The sequence below is a fragment of the Amblyraja radiata genome, chromosome 31, assembly GCF_010909765.2.
Source record: "Amblyraja radiata isolate CabotCenter1 chromosome 31, sAmbRad1.1.pri, whole genome shotgun sequence".
NCBI classification, from domain to species: Eukaryota; Metazoa; Chordata; class Chondrichthyes; order Rajiformes; family Rajidae; genus Amblyraja; species Amblyraja radiata.
The window spans coordinates 23,691,051-23,717,465 of record NC_045986.1 but is presented as its reverse complement, the minus strand read 5'-3'; the positions used below and the strand labels follow the sequence as shown (position 1 = coordinate 23,717,465).

The following is a 26,415-nucleotide window of genomic DNA, read 5'->3' as shown; positions in this document are numbered from 1 at the left end:
TATAATCATCACAAACATTAGCACCTTCATGAGGAAAGTGGATTGCAGAGTTACAAATGTTCAGCAAACTCACAGAGGCCACAGATCAGCGAGCAGCAGTGGCCTAAGCACCAGCTGATGGATACGAACCATTTGACAATCCCCTACGGAGCCTGTACCTTGTAATCACTCGAGTGAATCTGTTGGTAACTAATTAACAGCCTGGGTTTGATGTACTGCTGAGTCCTGACACATACTCCTGATGGATGGCAAGTGGATAACACTAGTTTGGCCGACAAGAAATGAGCACGGCAGCCCTTGCTTCACAGTGGCAGGGGCACTCCTTGTGCCTTCCTCTGCTGCCTGGCGAGCTGGCAACAAGCACCGGCTACAAGCGGTGGCAGAACTGTGTTCTGCTCCCCAAGCCAGTGCAGCGCAGCATTGTTGAAGAAGCCAGCGTTCAGATGGAGACCTGGCCACTGTTATCTAGAGACACGGGGAACTGTAGATGCTGGAATCTTAAGCACAAAGTGCTGGAGGAACTCAGGGGGTCATGCCCCTGTCCCACTTAGGAAACCTGAACGGAAACCTCTGGAGACTTTGCGCCCCACCCAAGGTTTCCGTGCGGTTCCCGGAGATTTTTGTCAGTCTCCCTACCTGCTTCCACTACCTGCAACCTCCGGCAACCACCTGCAACCTCCGGGAACCGCACGGAAACCTTGGGTGGGGCGCAAAGTCTCCAGAGGTTTCCGTTCAGGTTTCCTAAGTGGGACAGGGGCATCAGGCAGTATCTGTGGGGGGAAATGGGTCAACAACGTTTCGTGTCTGGACCCTCCTTCAGATTATCCTTCATTGCTGGTTCACGGGCCTGGCATGGCGCAGGCTTTTCTACAACACACTAGTGGCCACACTTTCAAGTTTACTCTGTGGCGGATGCCCTGAGATTGCCTTCAGGTCCCTCAGTGGGCTTGGAACGTCTGCCTTCCCTGTGTGTGTAACGTCTGCCGGCCCTGTGTGTGTAACGTCTGCCTTCCCTGTGTGTGTAACGTCTGCCGGCCCTGCCACCCCCGGAGGTCCCTGCGTTTCCTCACGTCCCCGCTGCACATTCGCAATCCACAGCTGACGGTTGTGCCGACACGCTTTGACATTCCCTCTCCAAAGATCTCTCAGCGTTTACGTCTCCCTAAACCTACCTCCGGCCGAAGTTTTGGTCGTTTGTCTCCAAAACCTACGGTTGAATTTGAATTGCCAATATTGTTCGCATTTATCATTCTTCACACTTTTCAGATGCATTGTCGTCTACAACTATACAGTTCTGCATTGTTCAAGAAACCAGCATACATGTACTTTCTACACATATCACATCCGTTTATTCACTCTTGGCCATTTCTTGCATTGTAATAACGAAGTACCCGTTTCTAAAGGTGCAAACTGATGAACTAGTTTTTTGCCCAGGGCATACATTCCATGTACAAGAGGCTGCCCCATAAAGGGTGACTTACCGCCATAGATGGTATTCTTGCCCAGGAAGTGGTTGCTGCGTAGAGCGCGGTTCTCCAGGATCTTCTCGTGGTTCTCATACCACCTTCGATCTGGCTGTGGTGAGGCCTGGTTCATCTTGTCCAGCAGCAAGTGTCGGGATGGCTGCGCCTTTCGTGGCCGGGCACAGTGGGCGAGTTCTCACAGACAGCGTTGCTTAAGCATGTGTTAATGTTCCTCCTTAATGCCCCCCTCAGCCCAACCCTTGGAGCACCTGGCACTGCTGCTTAGCTGAGACTCAAGCATTCCCGGAAGGGATCTCAGTTGGTCGAGTGAGCATTCAAGATCAAAGCAACGGCGCACATTCGAGATGGTGAGGACGGAATTTCCTTTTCTTTGAAAATAGGTAAATCAGTGACTAGGTTGACAGCATTCCAGGCATCTCGCCAATTCAGAACCAAGTATGGTTGTCTCAGCGCCTGTGGAAATAAAGAAGAGATCTGTTCATTCAAGTCCATCAGTTTACTTTTATAACTCTTAGGCGTCTGCTATCGTTACAGAGAACAGATAGAGGGAGCGGTCTGGGTTCCGCTGCTCTCGCACTGAAAGAAACCACGTTAAACTGGGCACTGCCAAAGAGGTGTGGAGAGATGGTGGGGGAAGTCAAGTGACAGAGTGACAATGACGTCAGCTTATTAATTGGCCTCGTATCTGGTTTACATAAGGGCAAGCGTAAAAAAAACAAGAGGATTAATGACTCATTGAATGAAGGGCTGCCACCCTGGGAAACGAATCAACTCCGCAGTGGCGCTAAAGTGCTGCTGCCCCACAGCTCCAGAGACCCGGGTTCGATCCTGACTACAGGTGCTGTCTGTGCAGAGTTTGTACGTTCTCCCCGTGACCGCGTGGTTTGTAGGTTAATTGGCTTCTGTAGTTTGCCCCTAGCGTGTAGAACACAGAACGGGTGAGAACGGGTGACCGAAGGTCGGCTGGACTCGGTGAGTTGAAGGGCCTGTTTCCACGCTTCATCTCTGATCTATATCTCTCTAAACTAAACAATCACTAGGATTACAGTACACAAAAATGCTGGAGAAACTCAGCGGGTGCAGCAGCATCTATGGAGCGAAGGAAATAGGCAACGTTTCGGGCCGAAACCCAGAAGGGTTTCGGCCCGAAACGTTGCCTATTTCCTTAGCCCTTCCGGGTTTTGGCCCGAAACTTTGCCTATTTCCTTCGCTCCATAGATGCTGCTGCACCCGCTGAGTTTCTCCAGCATTTTTGTGTACCTTCGATTTTTTCCAGCATCTGCAGTTCCTTCTTAAACGCTAGGATTGCAGTGATGTGTAAATGCGAATGGGCAAAGCTGTTGCAGAAAGCCCAAAGCAAGCCGTGAACTAAACCCAGCTGAACAAGAGACAAAACGTACTAGGAAGGAACCGCAGATGCAACTTTACTGCGAAGATAGGCACAAATTGCTGGAGTAACTCAGCGGGACAGGCGGCATCTCAGTCTGAAGAAGGGTCTCGACCCGAAACGTCACCCATTCCTTCTATCTAGAGATGCTGCCTGTCTCGCGGAGTTACTCCAGCATTTTGTGTCTATCTTCTGAACATTTTGAGAATTTGTCCTTCTTGACTAATACTTTTTCCAAAGAAAATTGTTTTAATCTAGGCTGCAATACCCTGTGGCAAATTGCCAGTACAGAGTATTAGTTGGTACAAGTCTGTTACTGTATAACACCATAAGAATATTGATTGATACAAGTTTGCTTTGGGTGGAAAACTGGTGCATCAATTAGTTGTATTACCTCACAGCTCCAGGGACCCGTGTCAGACCCTGGTCTTAGCTGCTGTCAGTGTGGAGTTAAGTCTAGTTTTAGTTTAGTTTAGCATATTGTCATGTGTACCGAGTGAAAAGCTTTTTGTTGCATGCTATCCAGTCAGCGGAAAGACAGTACATGATTACAACCGAATCGTCCACAATGTACAGACAGAGGATTAAGGGAATAACATTTAGTGCAAGATAAAGTCCAGAAAGGTCCGATTAAAGATAGTCCGAGGGTCTCCAATGAGATAGATGGTAGGTCAGGATCACTCATCACTGTTGATGGGATGGTTCAGTTGCCTAATAGCAGCTGGGAAGAAACTGCCCCCAGAATCTGGAGGTGTGCGTTTTTACACTTCTGTACATATTGCTCGATGGGAGAGGGGAGAAGAGGAAGTGACCGGGGGGGGGGGGGGGGGGGAACCTCCTCAGAAGCAAACTCCACTGATGGTCGGTGACACCGACGCCACTGTCTAGCCATGAGACTGAAGATCCCGGTAACACCAGCCGTGAGTCAAGGTGAGTGAAGAGGAGAGGCCTGAATTGAAGCCTCGGGAGGCTGCAGAGCCTGAAATAGTTTTGTGCCTCTCGTCAGTCTCTCAGCCGACAAGCCGGAGCCTGTCGCAGGGAGCAATCCTTCCTCCAGTCTCAGCAACAGTACGTCAACGAACCTGGGTTGATCTGCAAACTCACTCTTCAAACCAACACCAGGAACTTGGTGACTAATCGGATAACACCTGGGGGGGGGGGAGAAAGTCTTTCAACGGATATCTTACAGGGAAGCTGTAGTGATGCACAGCACCCAGCTCACAATAGGGAGGCAGAGGTGAGGGGGAGAGCATTAAAAACGCTCACAAATGTGATGCCACAACTGGGAGTTTACAACTTTCAGGCAGGGCTGAGCAGGCTGGGGCACGTTACTCTGGAGCTGAGCTAGCTGAGGGCTGACCCAACCGAGTCCCTAATGTTAAGAAGGGGGATTAAAAATCTAGACCTTAGCCACAAGGGCCACATCTAACTCCCTCTTAAATATAGCCAATGAACTGGCCTCGACTACCCTCTGTGGCAGGGAGTTCCAGAGATTCACCACTCTCTGTGTGAAAAAAGTTCTTCTCATCTCGGTTTTAAAGGATTTCCCCCTTATCCTTAAGCTGTGACCCCTTGTCCTGGACTTCCCCAACATCGGGAGCAATCTTCCTGCATCTAGCCTGTCCAACCCCTTAAGAATTTTGTAAGTTTCTATAAGATCCCCTCTCAATCTCCTAAATTCTAGAGAGTATAAACCAAGTCTATCCAGTCTTTCTTCATAAGACAGTCCTGACATCCCAGGAATCAGTCTAGTGAACCTTCTCTGCACTCCCTCTATGGCAATAATGTCCTTCCTCAGATTTGGAACAGAGAAAGCTTCAATTAGATACATTTCAAAATGTACATTATTTTGCTAAAATAGCCCTCATGACTTGCTAATGTTTTAATTGTGGCCGTCGGTCGGGGAGGATTATTTCGTTGAATCTTATTTTAATCTTTGGTATTTCAACTATGTTCATTTTAAGATTAAAATAAAAATAATAAAAGACGAACAAAAACATATCAATAAAAATAAAAGGATTTGTTCTACAAAATATGGATTCATTCGAACGGTCGCACTTAATGGCCCAGAAGGCCGCATGTGGCCTTAAGGCCGCAGGTTTCCCACCCCTGATCTTGACATGGCAGATTTCACCCGAACAAAGGAGCTCAATGAAGGCCAACGTACCGACAGCCTTCTTGACCACTTTATCTACGCAAAATTTCAGACAACCATGCCATATGAAAAACACCTAGACACCCATTGGGAAAGTCAGACAGCTTACGACAGAGACAGGAATGTATAGTGGGAACCGGCAGGTAAAGGGCACTGATTTCAAGCACAGAGTGGGAGCAGAGGAGAGAAGGCCATGGCCCAGCTACTACTCAAGGTGGGGATGTTTGAACAGCAGCCTGGGGTGGGCTCACTTTCCACACCCTCAGGATTTGGCCTCGTGGCTTGTGTTGTTCGCCCCTGGGGCGGGGAAAGATTTATTGATCAACATCAGCTCGGAGTGAGAACCTTCACCCCCTGTCCACCGAGAAGCTGACTGAGTAAATCTTCTCTGCACTCTTTCCACCTTAATGACATCCTTCCTACAGCAGGGTGTCCAAAACTGACCACAATAAAGCAAATGTGGCCTCGCCAACACCTTGTACAACTGTAACACGACATCACAACTTGTGTGCTCAATGAAGGCCTACGTACCGACAGCCTTCTTGACCACTTTATCTACGCAAAATTTCAGACAACCATGTCATTTGCACTCCTAGATCCCTCTGCTCTACAACAGTCCCCGAGCCCTGCCATTCACTGTGAAGGTCATGCTCTGCTTTGACTTCCCAAAATCCCACACCTTGCACATTTTGGAGGGGAGGTGGGAGGGAGGCGAGGGATGGGATAAAGGGTTAGGGACAGAATGGGACTGATTTCTTCATGTTTGCTCATCTTACTCTTCACTAAGAGTGAGCATGGGTATAAACAAGCGAGCATTTATCTCTCAATCCACCCTGAAAGCGATCACCTGGTCATTTGACCTTCTTCATGCACACACTGATTGCTTGCATCCATGACCATATGTCATGTCATTCGATATGAAGTGCCTATGGAGGTTCAATGGTTGAGCAAGGTGTTATGTAAAACATTCAATGATACAGTGCAGAATGAGGCCTTTCTGCCTTTCATGCATATGTTGGCTCACTGGTACAACTTTTGAATTATTCCCACTCCCCATGACCCTGTACTCGCATCTGCCCACAAATTCACCCAGTCCTCTTTGAACGTTACTGCCAAGGCTGCTGAGAATGTCCTTTTACACCTCACGTTCCGGATCACTGCAGCGGACCGACTCGGGCTGTTTGTCCCGATCACCTTCAATCGGTGACCTCTGCTAACTGATGTTTCCTCTGCTTGACACAAGCAGGAGTCTGTACTCCAGCTCATGTCCCTGCCCCGTCATTCAGTAAGATCATGACTGGTCTTTTACCTCCTGCACTGACCACATCTTTGTGCATCATGGTGACTTTTTCTAAACCGCCGCAGCCACAGCGACAGAATGCCTGCTACAGGGCACCTCATTGCATGCGGTTCCATTGACATCTCCTGATTGTCTCTCTGTCACGGACACTATTGTCTCTGTGCGTCCACCAATAGACCGACTGGTGGCTGCAGCCATCAAAAGGTTCATGTTCAGGAACGGAGAGGGTGGAGCAAATCCAAGTCTACGGTTTAATGCAGTAGTCGGGTTACTTGCTGCAAGCACAACTCAGGAGAGAAATCAGACGTTGCCTATTTCTTTCAAATAGCTAGCTTCATACTTCCACAGGCACTGGAGAAGGAAGAAAACAATGGAGATAGAAGATGGAATAAAAGAGACTGTTCAACTGAGTGGGGGAGTTGGAAGTCATCTGATGAAATCGCCATCAACACTTCCAAGAAGGGTTGACAACTGAAACACCATTTGTCATCGACTCTGGGATTAACGCAAGTGTAGTCATTCAGGGAGAATGACAAACGTGTAGGAACATCACCGCACCTCCTCGCCACTGCAAGTACCACCCATTGCAGCCCCTCCTCACTGCAGGCCCTCAAATGCATCCCCCTCCCCACTGCAGCCCCTCCCCCCTGCAGCCCCTCCTCACTGCAGCCCCTCCTCACTGCAACTCCCCCACTGCAGCCCCCCATCGCATTTTCTCCCCACTGCAGCCCCTCCCCCACTGCAGCCCCTCCCCACTGCAGCCCCTCCCCCACTGCAGCCCCTCCCCACTGCAGCCCCTCCCCCACTGCAACCCCTCCTCACTGCAACTCCCCCACTGCAGCCCCCCGTCGCATTTTCTCCCCACTGCAGCCCCTCCCCCACTGCAGCCCATCGCCCACTGCAGCCCCTCGCCCACTGCAGCCCCTCCTCACCTTCACCTCATTCACTTTCCTTTCTCTTTCTTTCTTCACAGATTATTAAGTCCCACTGAAACTTCGGACTTACCCAACAGTCGTGGAAAGGCATTTCACTTCTTTACACACAGGCTCTAGGTATTTATTTCCCTTTACACACAGACCCTCAAATCTCTCCTTCGCATTTCTAGTCTGAATCGTCAAATCGGCCGGCGCATTTGCTTCACTGAGTAACTGGGAAACCTGTCGCTATTCAGTCTCTCGGCCGTTGTATAATTTACAAGCACAAAATCCTGCAATTTGACAATGAGACAGAGGTCATGTAACCAGAGAGGTGTTTATGCTACGAGCCATCTGAGGTCAGGCTTGCTGATGTACAATGACATGAATAGAGCGCATTCTCTCGCACTCCCTTCACAGAGCTGCATCTGTGGAGGAAGTTTTGAAGAAGTATCCAATGAACCTCGCTCCCTCTTGATCTCGCCCGTTGCCCTGCGAATTCCACCTTTTACATTTCATTTTTCAAAGCTGTTCCTGAATCCACCCCCAGAGTTCACAGAGGCAGGCCCTACTGATGTGGACGCATCTTGTTGTCTCTGTTTCTTTTAGACAATAGACAATAGCCAGTAGGTGCAGGAGTAGGCCATCCGGCCCTTCGAGCCAGCACCGCAATTCACTGTGATCATGGATGATCATCTACAATCAGTACCCCGTTCCTGCCTTCCCCCCATATCCCCTGACTCCGTTATCTTTAAGAGCTCTATCTAACTCTCTCTTGAAAGCATCCAGAGAATTGACGTCCACTGCCTGAGGCAGAGAATTCCACAGATTCATTGCCATTTCCCTTAACCTGCTTATTGATCCATCCATCTCCAGAAGCAATCGTTCCTTCAGTCTGAAGAAAAGTCCCGACACAAAACGTCACCTATCCATGTTTTGCCAGAGGTGCTGCCTGACCTGCTGCACTTTGTGTCTTCTTATCTGTGAATGGCGGTGCTGGCTCGAAGTGCCGAATTGCCTACTCCTGCACCTATTGTCTATTGTCTTAAAACCCTTTCAAAGATCTTTACAGCTGTCAAATCCTCCTTTATCATGCTGCCAAGTACTGTATCATCATACATTTGGAAATCTCAGTTATTAGAGGCGCAAGAAACTGCAGATGCTGGAATCTTGAACAAAAACAAAGTGCTGGAGTAACTCAGCGGGTCAGGCAGCATCTGCGGATGGAATGGACCAACAACACTTTGTCAGGACCCTTCTTGAGACTCAACAGATGAGATTTCAAGTCAGGAGTCTTTTTCTGCTGCACCCGCTGAGATGCTGCTGTACCCGCTGAGTTTCTCCAGCATTTTTGTGTACCCTCGATTTTCCAGCATCTGCAGTTCCTTCTTAAACACAGGAGTCTTTTTCTGTCTGAAGAAGGGTCCAGATTCAAACCAGCATCTGTCCATTCCCTCCGCAGATGCTGCCTGACCAACTGTGTTCCTCTAACACTTTCTTCTTTGCTCATTGCTATATATTCCCAGGGAGATTCACTGAACATTTCTGCTAGTCCGAGAATCAATCTCTCACCACTAGTCTTTCCAGTTATTTAACTAGCTTTCTAGAGGTGGTACGGCCCCTTTTATTCCAAAGGCTTTAATCATGATTGCAATCTTTCATGCAGTACTTTGTCAAGTATCTTTTAGGTAGTCTGCATATACTACAGGTGCGTAGATAAGACTTTAAATAGTGTGTGGGTTAGTGAGGGAAACGTATAATGTTAAAAGAGAGGGCAGGGTAGTAAAATAAGTAATGAAAATTGGAATCTGTCAGGAAGGGAGTTTTGGCACATTAACAAAGTCCAACATACTTCAAACTAGAATCAGAAGTGGGAAATTGAAATAATTGAAAGCTCAGATTGCAAAAAAAAAAAAAACATCGGGAAACATCAATTAATGAATAAATATAAATATGGTTCATGCTCCAACTCTATTAATCATTCCAGAGATGGGGCTGCAAAATGTAATTGGAGTTAGAAATAAATTGTTCCAGATACTCGATTTTTTAGAAGGGATAGGCAAAACGGGAGAAGAGGAATGATGATGATGATGATGATGATGATAACGGATGGGAAAATGGCAATGGAGAGAAAGGATCTCGCTCAGAAAATCATGAAACAGAATTCGACAAAAATGCTGGAGAAACTCAGCGGGTGAGGCAGCATCTATGGAGCGAAGGAAATAGGCAACGTTTCGGGCCGAAACGTTGCCTATTTCCTTCGCTCCATAGATGCTGCCTCACCCGCTGAGTTTCTCCAGCATTTTTGTCTACCTTCGATTTTCCAGCATCTGCAGTTCCTTTTTAAAGAAATAGAGTTAGTTTGGGTGGAGCTAAGGAACAGCAAGGCACAGAAAACATTGGTGGGGAATGCCGACAAAACCCCCAGAGGGTGCAATGTAGGGGTGAGTATAGATAAGGATTTTAGAGGCATCTGTAACAAGTGTAATACAATAATCACTTGGGACCTTAGAAGAGTATAAAATGGATTAACCCAGTTGCGGGAATAATGCAGAGGTGGAATTCATGGAGTGAATGAGGCAGCATTGAACAACAAGAAAGGATAAATTAATAACCTGGAAAGTGCAGGGCCTTTGGGGAAGAGAGATCATAAAATAGTAGAATTTCGTTAAAAACTGAAAGTTGTTTAGTTCAATCTGAAACAAAACAATCATAGAAACATAGAAGATAGGTGCAGGAGTAGGCCATTCAGCCCTTCGAGCCTGCACCGCCATTCAATATGATCATGGCTGATCATCCAACTCAGTGTCCCATCCCTGCCTTCTCTCCATACCCCCTGATCCCTTTAGCCACAAGGGCCACATCTAACTCCCTCTTAAATATAGCCAATGAACTGGCCTCAACTACCTTCTGTGGCAGAGAATTCCACAGATTCACCACTCTCTGTGTAAAAAATGATTTTCTCATCTCGGTCCTAAAAGACTTCCCTCTTATCCTTAAACTGTGACCCCTAGTTCTGGACTTCCCCAACATCGGGAATAATCTTCCTGCATCTAGCCTGTCCAACCCCTTAAGACTAATCGACCAATAATGTGTTAAAGAGGGAAAACATCTTCAAAGTCTGAAGAAGGGTTTCGGCCCGAAATGTTGCCTATCTCCTTCACTCCATAGTAGCTGCTGCACCCGCTGGGTTTCTCCAGCATTTTTGTGTACAATCGACTAATAATGATGTGGGGGAAGACTGTGGGGATTGTGAAATATATTAAGAGACGCGACAATAATCAGGCAACGGTTATCATTTAACGAATTTATACATAGTTTACAACAAAACCCATTTCCCTTTAAGGCACAACAGCCCGACATGAACAGTAGTCCACCCTTCGCTAACAAGAGGAATTAAAAATGGCATTCGATGAAAGGCGTCGTTGTTACTAAAAACAGCAGCAAAAAGAGGAAAATTCAGAATTCTGCAGAATGACAAAGAAAGTAAAACAGAAACCTCTCAAAACATGCAAAAAGAAAAAGATTAGCCAAAGTTAATATGGATCCTCTATAGACCAGGACAAGGGAAGTTGTGTTGTGAATAAGGAAAGGGCAAAGTAATAAAATATATTTTGCATCTGTCTACATGAAGAGACACAAAAGAAAACCTCCTGGAAATATTGGTGGGTTATTGGTCCAGAGGGAAAGAAAATCAGTTTAGTAGTTAAACAATATCAATGGTGGGTTTCGGCCCGAAACATCGCCTATTTCCTTCGCTCCATAGATGCTGCTGCACCCGCTGAGTTTCTCCAGCATTTTTGTGTACCTTCAATGGTGGAATGAGTGGGTCTGGAAACCAATAAATCCCCAGGACCTGCAAACTGTGGTTGCTGAAAGAGGTGACCGTAGAGGCATTGGATATATTGAACGTCATATTCCAAAATTGCAAAGGTTCCAGAACAGTTCTCCAAGTTTCGAAGGAGGCAAATGTAAGAGAGTTGTGGATGTGTCCCAGTCCACACTGCCTGACCCGTTGAGTTACTCCAGCAACTGTGTCCTTTAGTTTTTTAAATATGAGATTGAAAGGTGTTTGTGTTCTGAGGGCCCTTGATATTGTAATATTAGTATCCATATCTTACCGGAGCTAATATTCAGGTATAGCAAGCAATTAGGATGGCAAGCTGTCCATTGTTCTTTGTTAATAATAATAATAATAATAATGGATGGGATTTATATAGCGCCTTTCTAATACTCAAGGCGCTTTACATCGCATTATTCATTCACTCCTCAGTCACACTCGGTGGTGGTAAGCTACTTCTGTAGCCACAGCTGCCCTGGGGCAGACTGACGGAAGCGTGGCTGCCAATCTGCACCTACGGCCCCTCCGACCACCACCAATCACTCACACACATTCACACACAGGCAAAGGTGGGTGAAGTGTCTTGCCCAAGGACACAACGACAGTATGCACTCCAAGCGGGATTCGAACCGGCTACCTTCCGATTGCCAGCCGAACACTTAGCCCATTGTGCCATCTGTCATCTTTGTTACCTGTTTTGCGCTATAATACAATATTGCGCTATGACACAATATTAATCCATTTATATGTTTTAGTTAATATTAATTGCTGTCCCTGGGGCTCTAAACATTTTCAATAATAAGCCAACATAGGTAAACGAGCTGAAGGCAGTTATTCTCTCAGACCACTGAGTAATTGCATTTTGGTTACATGGTTTCCTTTGCCAGATACTGTGACCCAGCTTTGGGAATACATGGCTACATACAAGCTCCTCGTACCACGTGGGCACATTTTAATGAGGGTGAAAGACCTCTGTTGTTCCGTGACACCAGAGTTATCTCCACCACAGCAAATGTTGCTGACAATATGCGAAGGAAGTCTTCTTCAGGCCTGAGTTGACAGTGTATTTTGTGTTATGTTGCAGTTAAAGGGCTAAGATGTGCTATACGAGTGCTAACAATTTGCATCACAATGCCCCGTACAGCAGCAGCATTTACAATGAGCAGGAATTATGCACTATCAGCACAGACCAGAAATCACTCTCCAGACTCAAGCATCTCCTCCCCCTACACTTACTGTATTACAACATTAGTCATTTCCTGTTCATTTTTCCTGATTTTGAGAGAATGCAAAGATCGTACAGAGATCTGGTGCCCATGAAAACCTTGCCACAATGTAACCTCTCACCTCTGTGACGAACGGTTCAGTGGAAAGTGCAGAGAACATAGTATGTACCTGTGAAGAAGCAGGGAACTGTAGATGCTAGTTTACTAAAAGGCACAAAGTGCTGGAAGAAACTCAGCACATCAGGCAGCATCTCTAGAGCACATGGATTATTGTAAAGGTCTGAAGAAGGGTCCCGACCCAAAACATCACCAATCCATCTTCTCCAGGGATGCTGCCTGGTCTGCTGAGTTACTCCAGCACTTTGTGTCTTTTTTTAGTCTATACCCAACCAGTTTTTTTTCTATCCTGGGAGTGTGTGATGGGACAGTGTGGGAGGAGCATTACACTCTGTTCAACCCATCCTGAACCTGGTCTGGGCACTTTTGTCAGGCAGGGGAGAGGATATACAGTCTGAATGTATTTGTATTATTTTGGGTCCAATATACTTGTTACAACTGGTTAAAGCAGTTCATAGTCTCAGCGGTCAAGTCATAAATCAACATTAAGAAGAAAACATGAACAGCAATGGCCACACATGCCGCACCATCGTTTCACGTGATATTCAGCACAGTGGATTTTGAAGAAAATACTGTAATTGGCCTCAGAAGCATTAAAAACCTTGTCAAATGTGGCACTTATGTTTGTTTGTGTCATAAATTCTGGGCTCCATTTCATGAGCGAACAAACTTGTTCTTTTATTCGTCTTTAGTTATTTTGTTTGTTTTTGTTCTGTGGCCTTTATCCCCAGGCTATCCTTTTACATGTCTGTTATTTTATTGCTTACTTTAGAGTGGCTTTATTCACAGCACTGATGCAAAACTTAAATTAGAATGTTATACGCTTCATCCAGACCGCACCCCAGCCCCTGCACTGACTACTAGTTCTGGAAGGCCACCAATGTGTCAATGGACACTAGGTGCCTCCCTCCAGCACTGCCTGGAACGGACATAACCATGGAAAAGGAGCAAGTAGACACCACAGGTGGACCTCCCCCACCCTCATGGCCCACTGCATGAATCTGGGTACGGTCATTCCTGCAAAACCCAGGAGCAGGCCTTCAAGGAGGTCTCTAGATTGACTCGCCCCTCTCCATGCCAAGTGCCCAAATATCAGGAGCAGGAATTGGTAATTGCCCCTTTAAAAACTCAGAGCAATGCTGTCAAGCTGGAAAGGGTACAGAAAAGATTTAGATCATAAGAGATAGGAGGAGAATGAGGTCATTTGGCCCATCAAGTCTACTCTGCCATTCAATCATGGCTGATCTATCTCTCCCTCCTCAAAGTCAAAGTCAAAGTCAAAGTATCCTTTAGTGTCATTCAGACCTTGCGGTCTGAACAAAATGTTGTTGCCTTGCAGTCATACATATAATAAAACAAAAAACACAATAAACACAAATTTAACATCCACCACAGTGAGTTCACCAGACACCTCCTCACTGGGATGGAAGGCAAAGTCTTAAAGCCTAACCCCATAACCTCAGACACCCGTACTAATCAAGAATCAATCTATCTCTCCCTTAAATATATCCAATCACTCGGCCTCTACAGCCTTCTGTGGTAAATAATTCCACAGATTCACCACCCTCTGACAAAAGAAATTCCTCCTCATCTCCTTCTTAAAAGAACGTCCATTAATTCCGAGGCTGTGACCTCATCCTAGACTCTCCCACTAGTGGAAACATCAGGATGTTTTACTAGGATGTTGCCAGGACTCGAGGGCCTGAGCTATAGGGAGAGGTTGAGCTTGATAGGACTTTTCCTTGGGAGTGCAGTGGAATGAGGGGTGATCTTATAGAGATGTACAAAATCTTGAGAGGAATAGATTGGGTAAATGTACAGAGTCTCTTGTCCATAGCAGGGGAATTGAGAACCAAAGGACATAGGTTTAAGGTGAAGGGGGAAAGAAAAATAAGAACGCAAAGTGTACCTTTATTACATAAAGGGTACCTTTATTACAATGGGTGTAAAGAAAGAGCTGCCTGAGGAGGCAGTTCAGGCAGGTATTAAGAAACATTTAGACAGGTACGTGGATAGGATTAGAAGGATATAGGCCAAACGCGGGCAGGTGGGACTAGTACAGATGGGACATGTTGGTCAGTGTGGGCAAGCTGAGCTGAAGGGCCTGTTTCCACGTTGTAAGACTGTGACTTTAACCTTGTACTTTCTATATTTCTGGAACACTGACTAGTTCAGGGGTGGGGAACCTGTGGCCTTAAGGCCACATGCGGCCTTCTAGGCCTCTTGAATGAATCCAAATTTTGTAGAACAAATCCTTTTATTTTTACTAATATGTTTTTGTTCGTCTTTTATTATTTTTATTTTAATCTTAAAATGAACGTATTTAAAATACCAAAGAGTAAAAGAAGATTCAACGAAATAATCCTCCCCGACTGACGGCCACAATTAAAACATTAGGAAGTCATGAGGGCTATTTTAACACCTGTTATGCTCATGATTTAGTTCTAATGCGACTCTAGAATGTACGTTAACCACCCTGCCTGACTGGCGCCAGTACTGCCTGAGGCTGGTTGACAAGTGGGAAAATGTCGGGGAGAGACCGCTGGCTGTCCAGTCTTCAGTATTATCAACATAATCACGTGGCTTTCCATTTGAAGTTGTAATTGAGAATAGTTAAACAGCGTATTTGTTTGACTGTATTTCTTTATTCTGACTGCTTAACAACCCATCATGTCAAAGAAAACCAAAGGAAATCAAGAAGCGACTTATAAAGTAGCTTATATACTCAGGAAAAAAGGGAAGCCATTTAGCAATGTAGAAATCGTAAAAGAATGCATTGTCGAAGTTGTAGGATGCTTAGACCCCGATAAGGTTTCAAAGTACAAACAACGGCCTCTTTCAAGGAGAACTATAACCGTTCGGCAGCATGAATTAGCCCTCAATGTAACAGAACAACTTCACACCAGACTCCAAAAGGAAAATATATATTATTCCAATCGCTTTGGATGAATCAACTGATACCACTGACTCGGCGCAGGTTTTATACTTCATTCAGGCCATAACAGAAGATTTTCTTTGCTACGAAGGGTTACTCGCTTTGGGCACTCTTACGGGTAGAACACGAGGAATAGGTTTCTTCAACAAATTTCAAGATAAATGTCGTGAAGTTGGACTGGATTTGGTTAATTTAGTGAGTGTATGTACAGACGGTGCACCTTCCAATGACAGGAAAACGTGAAGGATTTATTGCACAGATAAAAATGGTATTATCAGATCAAGATGCTCTCATTTCTTTTCATTGTATCTAACATCAACAAAATCTCTGTGCTAAATCTACTATTTTAAGTGACACTTTGCAACAGGTTATAAGTATTATTGACGATATTCGTGCAAATGCAACACGGCATCGTCAGTTTCGTAATATGCTAAAGTTGGACGATGAGGCATTCAGTGTGGATTTGCCGTCTCATTGTAAAGTGCGTTGGCTATTGCAGGGACAGGTGTTAGCAACATTTTTATCTTTGCGGGAACAGATAGTTAAATTTCAAGAAGAACAGAATCAGCAATGTGAATTATTGAAAGAAGATTCCTATAGAAATACTGCATTTCTGTGTGATATCATGTCAAAGCAAAATGACGAATGTTTCTTTGCGAGGTAAAACTAAGTCTATATATATATGTGGCAAAAAATCCCAGCATTTCGAAAAAAGCTATCTTTTTCTAAACTCTTCATCTTCAAAATGAAATTTCGGATGAACATTTTCCCCAGTTAGCGAAGGTCATTGATGAGCAGGAGAATTCATGTGAATCATTTGAAGAATACGCAGCTGTTATAGGCTTATTAATTAAAGAATACAATGAAAGGTTCACTGACTTTGAGAATCATGACATCACACACAAATTAGCATTTCAACCTCACCTAGTTGACGTCTCCAAGGCTCCTAAAGAACTACAGATGGAATTGATTGAGCTCTCAGAAGAGGATATTTTAAAGTCCTTATTTGACGCTAAGAAAGGTCCGATTGAAATATGGAAAAATGCAGTAGAATACCCACATCTTTGGCAACATGCACGGAAAATGCTTTCTTGCTTTTCAACCACTTATTGCTGCGAATCTGCATTCTCCTACCTAACCCAAATCAAGATGCCCTTAAGGTCACAAATGACGGATTCCCATCTAGAAGATCAGCTGAAACTGCATACCTCCATGTTGCAACCAAATATTCAAATGCTTTCCCACAAAAAGCAGTCACAACAAAGTCATTAAAAGGTTAGTTAACTTTAGAATTACCATTTTTTTTTAACATTTTCTTGAAGTTAGTACATAGTAGTTAAGATTTTTACAAAATAATGTACATTTTGAAGTATATCTAATTGAAGTTTCTTGAAAGCGACCTAATTAGATTACAGCTAACTTAATGTGGCATTCCAACATGAAAAGGTTCCCCACCCCTGGACTAGTTCATACTGGCCTGGCAGTTTGAAATCTCTTGCTGTAGCTGCATAGCCACGAAGGGCCCTGCCACCAATATTGATGGAGGGGCCACGGAATCACTCTGCCTCACCCCTGGCTGAATAGTAACAAGTAAAAAGGCAGAGAAACGACAGATAATTAGTGTGGGAAAGGGAGCCAATTATGATGGCTCCAGCACTACAGAACACAATTCATCCAGATCATTGGAAACTGCCTACACCATATAAAGCTAAATGTTCTTCAGCTCCAGCCCGACCTCGGATAGGAACAAAATGTGTAACTCAACGGGTCAGGTGGCAGCACCTCTGGAGAAAGAAGTGACATTTGGGATTGGAACCCTTCATCAGACTTGAAACATCGCCTGGTACACAAAATTGCTGGGGAAACTCAGCGGGTGCAGCAGCATCTATGGAGCGAAGGAAATAGGCGACATTTCGGGCACCCGAAACGTCGCCTATTTCCTTCGCTCCATAGATGCTGCTGCACCCGCTGAGTTTCCCCAGCAATTTTGTGTACCTTCGATATTCCAGCATCTGCAGTTCCTTTTTGAACACTTTGAAACATCGCCTATTCCTTTTCTCCAGTGATGCTGCCTGACCCGCTGAGTTACTCCAGCATTTTGTATCTATCTTTGGTATAAACCAGGGTCTGCAGTTCCTTCCTACACATTTTGTCCAGCTGACCTTGGCTTTAATCTTGGGACGCAGAGCTTGTCTGTGTAAGCAAGGGACCCAGTGAGTTACTCCAGCACGTTGCGTCTATCTCCGTAAACCCGCACCTGCAGTTCCTTGCTTCTGCCTTTATTTCCTTTCCCTTCGTTTTGCTCTTGCCTTTATTCCCAGGCTCCATTTTAAGTATTTTTGTTTGCTGTAATCTTTTAAAATTACTTTACTCAAATATTGGGCAGCACAGTAGCACAGCATTAGAGTTGCTGCCTTACAGCACCAGAGACCTGGGTTCAATCCTGACTGTGGGTCTTGTCTGCATAGAGTTTGTACAACCTTCCTGTGGCCAAGTGGGGTTTCTCCGCCTGCTCTGGTTTCTTTTCACATTCCAAAGATGTGCAGGTCTGTAAGTTAAATTGCTTCTGCAAATTGTCCCTGATGTGTCAGCTAGAACTGGTGTGAATGGGTGAGCGTTGGTCGGCGTTGGTTAGGGTTGCCAACTTTCTCACTACCACATAAGGGACAAAAAGGTGGGTGTAGACGGGACATGTAAGGGACAAAAAGGGACTGGTGTTGACGGGGCATGTTGGTCGGTGTGGGCATGTTGGACTGAAGGGCCTCTTTCCACGCAGTGTGACTCTGTATCCCAGGACTGATTCGATGGGACGGGAGGGAATGCGAGGGGTGGGGGAGAGGGGACGTGGAGGGGGAGGGAGGGAGGGAGAGGGGGAGGGAGAGGGGTGGGGAGCGGAAGTGGAGGGGAGGGGAGGAAGAGGGAGAGGGAAGGGTTGGAGAGGGGAGGGGAGGAGAGGAGAGGGGTGGGAGATGGGACGCGGTGGGTAGGAGAGTGAAGGAGAGAGGACACCGAGGGAGAGGGGAGGGGCGGAGTGAGGGAGGGGGGGACGGGACGGGAGGGAGAGGGTGAGGGGATGGGGCCGTCGGGGGCGTGGTGGGTAGGAAGAGAGGAGAGTGGAGGAGGGAGGATATTGAGGGAGAGGAGGAGGGGACGGAGTGGGAATGGGGACGGGGAGGGAGGGGGAGGTGATGGGTCGGGACATTGAGGGGAGGGGACATTGAAGGGGAGGGGGACATTGAGGGGGGGGGAGGGGGACTGTTCGAGAGGGGGGGGAGGGGGTTACAGAGACGGGCAAAATATAGCGTACAACTGATGTGCATGAGGGGCCTGTCATTGGATGACAGGTGAATCACTCGTGTGTGGCGTCAACAACACATGCAACACGCACGCACGCTGTTGTATCGGATCTAGGATGTGTCTGTAAGCGTGTCCTCTGGTGATTACAGAATAGCGTCAGTCAAATATGGGACAAGGGCGGTCCCGTATGGGACAAACCAATATATGTGATGTCCCGGCTAGTACGGGACAGTTGGCAACCCTAGCGTCGGTGGGCCGAAGTGCCTGTTTCCACACTGGATCACAAAACTAAACTAAATTTAAACTAATCTGAACTAAATTAAACTAAATCAACAACAAAATTCCTTCAGGTAAATTGTTGTGCTCAGTTCCAGGGTACACTCTAACCCCTGCAGCACCAACTGGTCACAGACAGCCTCCAGTGATCCAACGGATACACTGCGCCCCCTTCCCAGGAACACCCAGCACAATGTAACCTCACACTCTGTGTTATTCGTATCCTAAGGCTGTTTGATGCATTAATGTAACTTTCCCTGGTGTCCAATTTCACAAAACATGCGAGCCAGTATCCAGTTTTCTTTAGAACCATCACAGGAATGTTTTGCTATATTCAGCGAGAAAATATCAAGTATTATAGATCGTTCAGAGAGTGAACGGCAATGTCTACAAAGGGTGGACTTTGAGATTTTGGATAATCCCATCCCTCAGTCACAGAGGCCAAGAGGAATGTAAGGGTGTGAAAGCATTAAATGCATTTAGGCATTAATTATGAACTTTGAGTGATGGCAGTTTAGGGTTTTTCTTAAACTATATACAACTGGTATTGTCACAACTGGTTTAAATTACAGAGTCTGGGTTGGCAGAGCCTGTGGCTGAGGCCTGGGTCAGTACCACGGAGGCATCAGGAGAGGAGCCGGCAGTGATAGTGGAGAGGAAAGTGCAGCGGTCAATGAGGGCACGGACCGATGAACGTGGGCGGACCATGTGGGAGAGAGAACGCCACTGGGAGGAACAAATGAGGGCCCGGCGAGGGGGGACCATCGTGTGACTTGTCCCATGTGACAACATTCATTCATTCATAGAGTCAATGATCATACAGCATGTCAATAGGCCCCTTTGCCCACCAAATCTGCATCAACCATCAACTATCCATTTACACTCCTCCTATTTTATTCTCTCCACATCCCTCTCAAATCCCTCCGATTCTGAGCACGTACCTGCACACTCAAGGGAAATTTACAGTGGCCAATTGACATACCCACCCCTACAGCTTTGGGACATGGGAAGAAACCGGAGCCCCCAGGAAAAATGCACCTGGTTACATGGAGAACATGGAAACTCCACATGGTCAGCACCAGAGGTCAGGATTAACCCTGGATCGCCGGAGCTGTGAAGCAGGAGCTTCACTAGTTATACCACTGTGCCGCATATTCTGTCATTTCCTTTCTCCATGTCATCTCTGCACCCAGAAGAGTTATACGAATCTCCCAAACTTAAGTTCATTTTGATTCAAAGACTTTTGGATAGACACATGGATATGCAGGGAATGGAGGGATATGGATTATGTGCAGGCAGACAAGAGTTGAGTGAGACCTGCGCTGGAAGGCAGCGGTAGGGTTGCTGTCTTACAGCACCAGAGACCTGGGTTTGACCCTGACAGTAGGTATTGTCTGTACGGAGTTTGTGCTTTCTCCCTATGATCTGTGTGGGTTTTCTCCGGGATCTCCCGTTTCCTCCCACTCTCAACAGATGTACAGGTTTGTGGGCTAATTGGCTTGGAATATTGTAAATTGTCCCTAATGTGTGTAGCATTAGTGTGATGGGATCGCTGATCTCTGAACTAAATTTGGTCTTTGCATCATGTTCGACACAGACATTGTGGACCAGAGGGCTTGTACTGTTCTATGTTTCAGCATAGGCCAAAGATCAACTCTGGGGTTGTCCTGTCCTATATACACTGCACCTACAGCTGAACCAATTGTGGGTCTTACATGGAAACCTCATGACTGTCAGCTCATTGTTTAAGTCTTCTGACGTAGTCGGAGACCCTTCCTCACAGGTCCAACATCATAATCCCATGTCCCACGCAGACCTCCTAGATCACACACTCCGGAATCACAAGCCACAATTCTGGCAACATGCTTTTAGTGCGGATGTGGAATCATCTTTACAAAAAAAAGAGGGAAAATGGAAAATTCCATGCAAAATTACCAAAGGAAAATAATATATGTGAGGAAGAATTCCTCAGGTGCTGACACCCATCTTAGCTAAGGCAGCAGTTGGAGACAACTAGCCTCAGCATCCCTCAAGCTATGAAGGGAAAGTCAGTAGGTGGCCTCCTTCACTGTGGGGAAGGTACGTGTAGCACAAGGTAGGTTGAGTACAAGATTAATCAAACAAGCCTCCACAGTCAATAGCCACATTGAAGCATGGTCAAGTATCAGAATATACCATATACTACGTCTTGTGTTGCCTGTCTATGTTGCCTGTCTTGTGCTGAAGGGAGTCAAATTAGCCAGAATGCCTCCTTCCATGTTGTGTTTGCAGTGTGGAGATGACTAATCTCTCTGACCTATGTCCTTATTTCAAAACAAAAACTTCAATGCATTTTAAAGGCGATGAAATAACTCACATTTTGAAACAACATTCATTGTTTCAGGAAATCCTAAACCAACAAGAGTACTTGGGAAATGTTGAAATGCACAGATCCACAAACAGCAATGTGATCATGAACACATCATCTGCTTAATTTAGTGGAATTGGTTGAAGGGTAAGAATCTGGCAGAGCTATAGGGAGAACCTTCACCTGTTGTTTGGAACGTGACCATGGGTTCTTTCACAGTGGACACGTGGGGACTTGACTTCATGATTATTTGAAAGACTGCAGTATTATTGAAATGTCCTTTGCAAAGCATCAGACAACACAATCAGACATCCAGCAGTCACATCGCTGTACACTCTGGGGAAACAGGACTACCATCACTCAGATCATGTCCCATCATTTCATTTCCCAGTTCTAGTTCTCGATCTCATGATACTCACCTAATAAAAATCCATTCACCACAGCTGTAAAAGCTCCAACTGACCAACACACGTTCAAGGAGAGAGGCTCTGCTTTCCTTCAATCTTTGCTGAAGTGCTTTCTGCTTTCCGTCCTGGATTGCCTCGCCCGAGCGTTGAAGCGGTGTCTCTCAGAGGAACGAGTTTCTCTTTTGAATGTCTTAATCGTGTTAAAGACCTTCATTAGCTCAGTGCTCAAACGGGTGAATGAAGGGAACACAGGCAATGTGCAATCCTCCCCCAAGTTAATCCCTTAAATCCTTCAGCCAGACAAATCCCAACTATGGTGTTGTATCCAACCCCAAGGTAAGCTTCTTACCACGCATCCACTCCATCACCACATCCTCCTTGTAACATCACCTTGCTGCTGAAATCCTCACCCACTCGGTATTTATCGTGAGGCTTTATTTTCTAAGCCCCCTCCCCATCTTTTACACAATGTGATCTGTTCAGAAACCTCCTGCCCGTGCCTTCACTTGCACCAGTTCCCATTCACCGATTCACCCGACTCATCTTGGCTCCAAATATAACGATGGATCAATGCTAAATTTCTCATTTTTATTTTCAAATCCCTCTCCTCTCCTCCTCCCTATCTCTGAAATCTTGCATCCTACAACCCACTTGGTCATCCCTGAATTTGGTGTCTCCACCATTGGTGGTCTTATCTTCAGTTGCTCCCAAATTCCCTAAAATGTTTTGACAGCGAATTTTAAAACCTTCCTCGTTGAGCAAAGTTTTAGTCATCCATCCTCATATTCCTGAATGTGTTTGTGTGAAATATTGATTAATAACAGCCCTGTGAAGCATGTTGATGTTATAGGTGCCACATAATGTAAGTTGCTATGGTATTAAATCTATAAATCTATACTGAAACTCTCCAAGGACAACAGTTCCTTACCTGAGTTGCAATGCATAAACTGCACGGGATCTGATGTTGGCTTTATACAACAGAAGCAAAACTTCCTGTCCTTTGTACTCTATATAAAAGTCAGCATTCCAGTAAACCCCTGGTTTACTTTTCATTCTTGGCCTATCGCAAGGTCCAATTCATTTTCGGACAAGTTTTCAAAGTTGGATTTTGTCCAACACCTTATCAGCCCAAAACAACTCAGTCAACTACTACAGTGAAAGGGAGGGTTTTGCACTTCAGTCAATTTGCCGCTCACTTCCCTGAGCTCATCGACCACATTGATCTCAGCTTCAGCCCACAATCGCTGCGTTGCCTTGGCTCATTACTATTGCCTTCCTACCCCAGGCTACGAGAGTCAAATCACAAATCATGCACTGCGGTCCCCGTGAGGTCTGCTGCAAACCCCGCAAGTTGTGGACCTCAGCTGAGGGCAAGGTCAAATTCCACTGCAATGCCCCCAAAAATGAGCCGACACCCTGCACAATATTTGACTGCCTGCGGGAGGAGTGCGGGGTGTGTCTTGTGTGGGGGGTGGTGTGGGGGGGGGGGGGGGTGAAAACGGGGTAACCGCTTTTGGTTGCCTTCTCAACGGCCTTTCCCGGAATCGGGCCCAGAGCTTCAGCAGCAGGCGCAGCATGGACTTTTCCATCGCGGAGCGGGTGAAACCTTGCCGGGGGTCGCCAGAGAGGAGTGCTCTGATCGCTGGCCTGGTGACTTTGGCATCATGGGGCTGTGGTCTGCGGAGCTCCCAGCCGCGGGCGTGGAGTGGACTTACCATCCGGAGTCAGGGATCCCTTGCCGGGGATCGCCAGAGAAGAGCTCCGACCGCCGGCCTGCGGCCTATAACATCCTGAAGCCGCGGTCTCCGGTAGGAAAGTGCTGATTCGGGCACTCCAAGCCACGGAGTGTGTTTTACTGTCCCAATGTCGGAGGTTTGATCATCCCGACGAGAGGGCCTGCACATCGAGCTGTCCGTAGCGGCGACCACAGATGAACAAAGGAGGAGGACTGACTGAACTTTGTTGCATTCCACCACAGTGAAGAAAGCTGTGGTGGATGTTTGTGGTAAATTCTATTGTGTAGTGTGTGTTCTTTTTAAGTGAATCGCTGCTGGCAAATTAATTTCACTGCACCTTCGGGTGCATGCAACAAATAAAATTGACTTTGACTTTGAACCGAAGATCTTTGAGAAAACCCACATGGTCACGGGGAGAATGAACAAACTTCGTACAGACAGCACCAGTAGTCAGGTTCAAGCCCGGGTCTCTCGCGTTATAAGGCAGCAGTTCTACCGCTGCACCACCGTGCTGTCCCTTAGCACTTCGAACTCAGTGAGATAATCTCTCTCTCTCTCTCTCACTCCAGTTAGTTCTTAGCTGCTCTAAATCAAATAGGCCCCTCATCCCTGAAAAGACTGGAAAATGCACATTGCAATGACCACAAGGCATGAATATCCTTCCTGAGGACTACTATCCAAACACGCTTGCAGTTCTCCAGATGTGGTATCATCAAGGCCCTGGGCACTTGCATCAGGCAAGGTACCTTATCCCGACATTTCAATCCTCTAATTCCCTTGCAATGGAGGCCTGACATAGCTTCATCTTCCTGATGTTGCCTTTTTACACTTTGTGTACTAGCACACCCAGTGTACACTAATAGTTACACGCCATTGAAAAATAGTCTTGTTTTACAATGTTCCTACCAAGGTGTATAATTCCACATGTCTTCATATTTTACTCCCAGTCATTGAGCACATTTATCCTGCAGACAGCCTCCTCACCGTGCATTTCACTGTCTTGACTGTGAGTCCACACCAGATTTTGATTTATTACCACTCTGTCCTATCATCCAAGTCATTAACAGAGGCACTCCATAAAAAATAGCTGGCCAGATTGAACGTAGCCATTTACTCCAGCTATTCTCTGTAGTTCAACCAGCTTTCATCCACAGCAATGCGTACACATCAACCCATTGTGCGATACATAATTAAATGCCTTTTGAAGATCCAGATAAAACACATTTTTGTGCTGAGCGAAATGACAAGCTGCTGCAGGAACTCAGCGGACTTGGCAACATCCGTGGAGGCAAAGGGGTGGTCAGCATTTTGGATAAAGACCCAATATCAGGACTGGAACTCGATACATCAAACACAGATGTTGCCTGATCTTCTGAGTTCCACCAGCAGCTTGTATTGTCCTTCAGATTGCAGCATCTGCATTTCTTGTGCCTACATTGTCTTGCTTCTTAGACACCCAGCCAGAGAGAGGTGGGTGAGCAAGAGACCAGAATAGTGGGAGTGCGGAGACCTTCGAGAACTGGTGGGCTGGGGGAGGTTACATCGATAGGGAAGGGCAGAAACATGGACAGAGTCGGATGGGAGTTTGAAATTTCAGAACAAGAGGCGATGTAGGCATGTGTGCACATGACAGAGAGGCCAGCAGGATCTGATGTAATCCTTTCTAACTGAGCTCAGTATCGGGATAGAAGCCAAACCAGGGATTGGGGCAGAATGTGTAGGAAGGAACTGCAGATGCTGGCTTAAACCGAAGACAGACACAAAAAAAGCTGAAGTAACTTAGCGGGTTAGGCAGCATCTCTGCCGAAAAGGAATAAATAGGTGACGTTTTGGGTCGAGACCTTTGTACAGACTCTGAAGAGGGCAGAGTGTCAGCTTCTGTTGCCCCTTCACTCTGACTAGGATCCCACATCGGAGATGAGCAGAACCAGTATTCCTGGCACCTTCCCCTGAAATAATGAAAGTGCCAGGTATCCCGATTTAACCCATCAGCGGGTCCGTGAGGCAGGGGAAGGGTGTTGGAAAAAAAGACACAATATGTTTTTTTTAAAAATTAAGAACAAGTCTGTAAGGGGTTAATCCAAGCGCAGATTTTTCAATGAAAGGCAAGTTTGGAGCTTGCTGCGAAATGCCTGGAAGTTTGAGCAAGGTAACAGAACTCGTTAAAAATGGAGCAGCGTCTTACCTGGGCTTGTGTGGTGTAAGGTGGGCCTTGCCGGGAGCAGCCACTAAGTCGGGGTCTAATGCACGGGCTTTTCTCAGTAAATGTCAAAGGCTTACAGTTAAGAAAAAAGAAACAAAGCTGCCTTGACTGAGCCCGCCTACCTCTGGAGTTATTCAGAGTTGTTAAGACAGGGCTGGGGAGGCAGTCCCACACGCACATGACACAACCTCATTCACTGTTCAAATCCAGGAACCTGGGCAACCAGGTAGAGGCAGAAAAATGGGCGTAAACCAACGAAAGTGTGAAAGGGTGTTGACAAATTGGTGCAAGGGAGACAGCCAGGGAGAGAGGTGAAGCGGGAGATGAGGTGGAAGGTTCCAGGAATACTGGTTCTGCCGGATGTGAGAGGTTGAACAACAGCCTCGGACTATTAACTGTGCGTTTCATGGTGTTTTTGCCTTTGGTCTTTCTCTGCCTTGCTCCACCCCACCCACCTCCACGATTGCTTTCTGAGCATTAGCTGTCCTTGCGGTTGGTACAAAGGGCACCTAGGTTAATAATTGCTCATGTCCTGTGCGAAGCTGACACCTTTTCTTTCATTTGACTTCTCGAAAGGAACAGTCATCTGAGCTTTTGGAAAGAAAAATGAAAGAGGTGCATTTCGGTCGCTTCTTTCATCACCTCAGGATCTTCCAGAGCAGCCAACATACGTTTGAATTCCAGTATAAAGGCACCGTTGGTAGAGCCGTTCCCAGATACCCTGGGCTTGATCCTGACCTTCCTTAGGTGCCGTCTGTGTGGAGTTTGCATGTTCGCCGCGGGATTCCTC

General features: G+C 46.3%; 1 protein-coding gene across 3 annotated transcripts in view; it reads right to left on the bottom strand.

Moving 5' to 3' along the window:
• The window catches only part of plch2 (phospholipase C eta 2), a 211,805-nt gene extending 185,957 nt beyond the window's left edge, over window positions 1–25,848 (bottom strand). For all 3 annotated transcript variants that reach the window (XM_033048120.1, XM_033048121.1, XM_033048122.1), the window contains exons 1-2: window positions 25,608–25,848; window positions 1,482–1,937 (exon numbers count right to left, since the gene is read on the bottom strand). In XM_033048120.1, the coding sequence (XP_032904011.1) occupies window positions 1,482–1,596 (115 nt within the window). In that variant the 5' untranslated portion in view covers window positions 1,597–1,937; window positions 25,608–25,848. The remainder of the gene's footprint in view (window positions 1–1,481; window positions 1,938–25,607) is intronic.
• Between the last annotated feature and the right edge of the window lie 567 nt (window positions 25,849–26,415).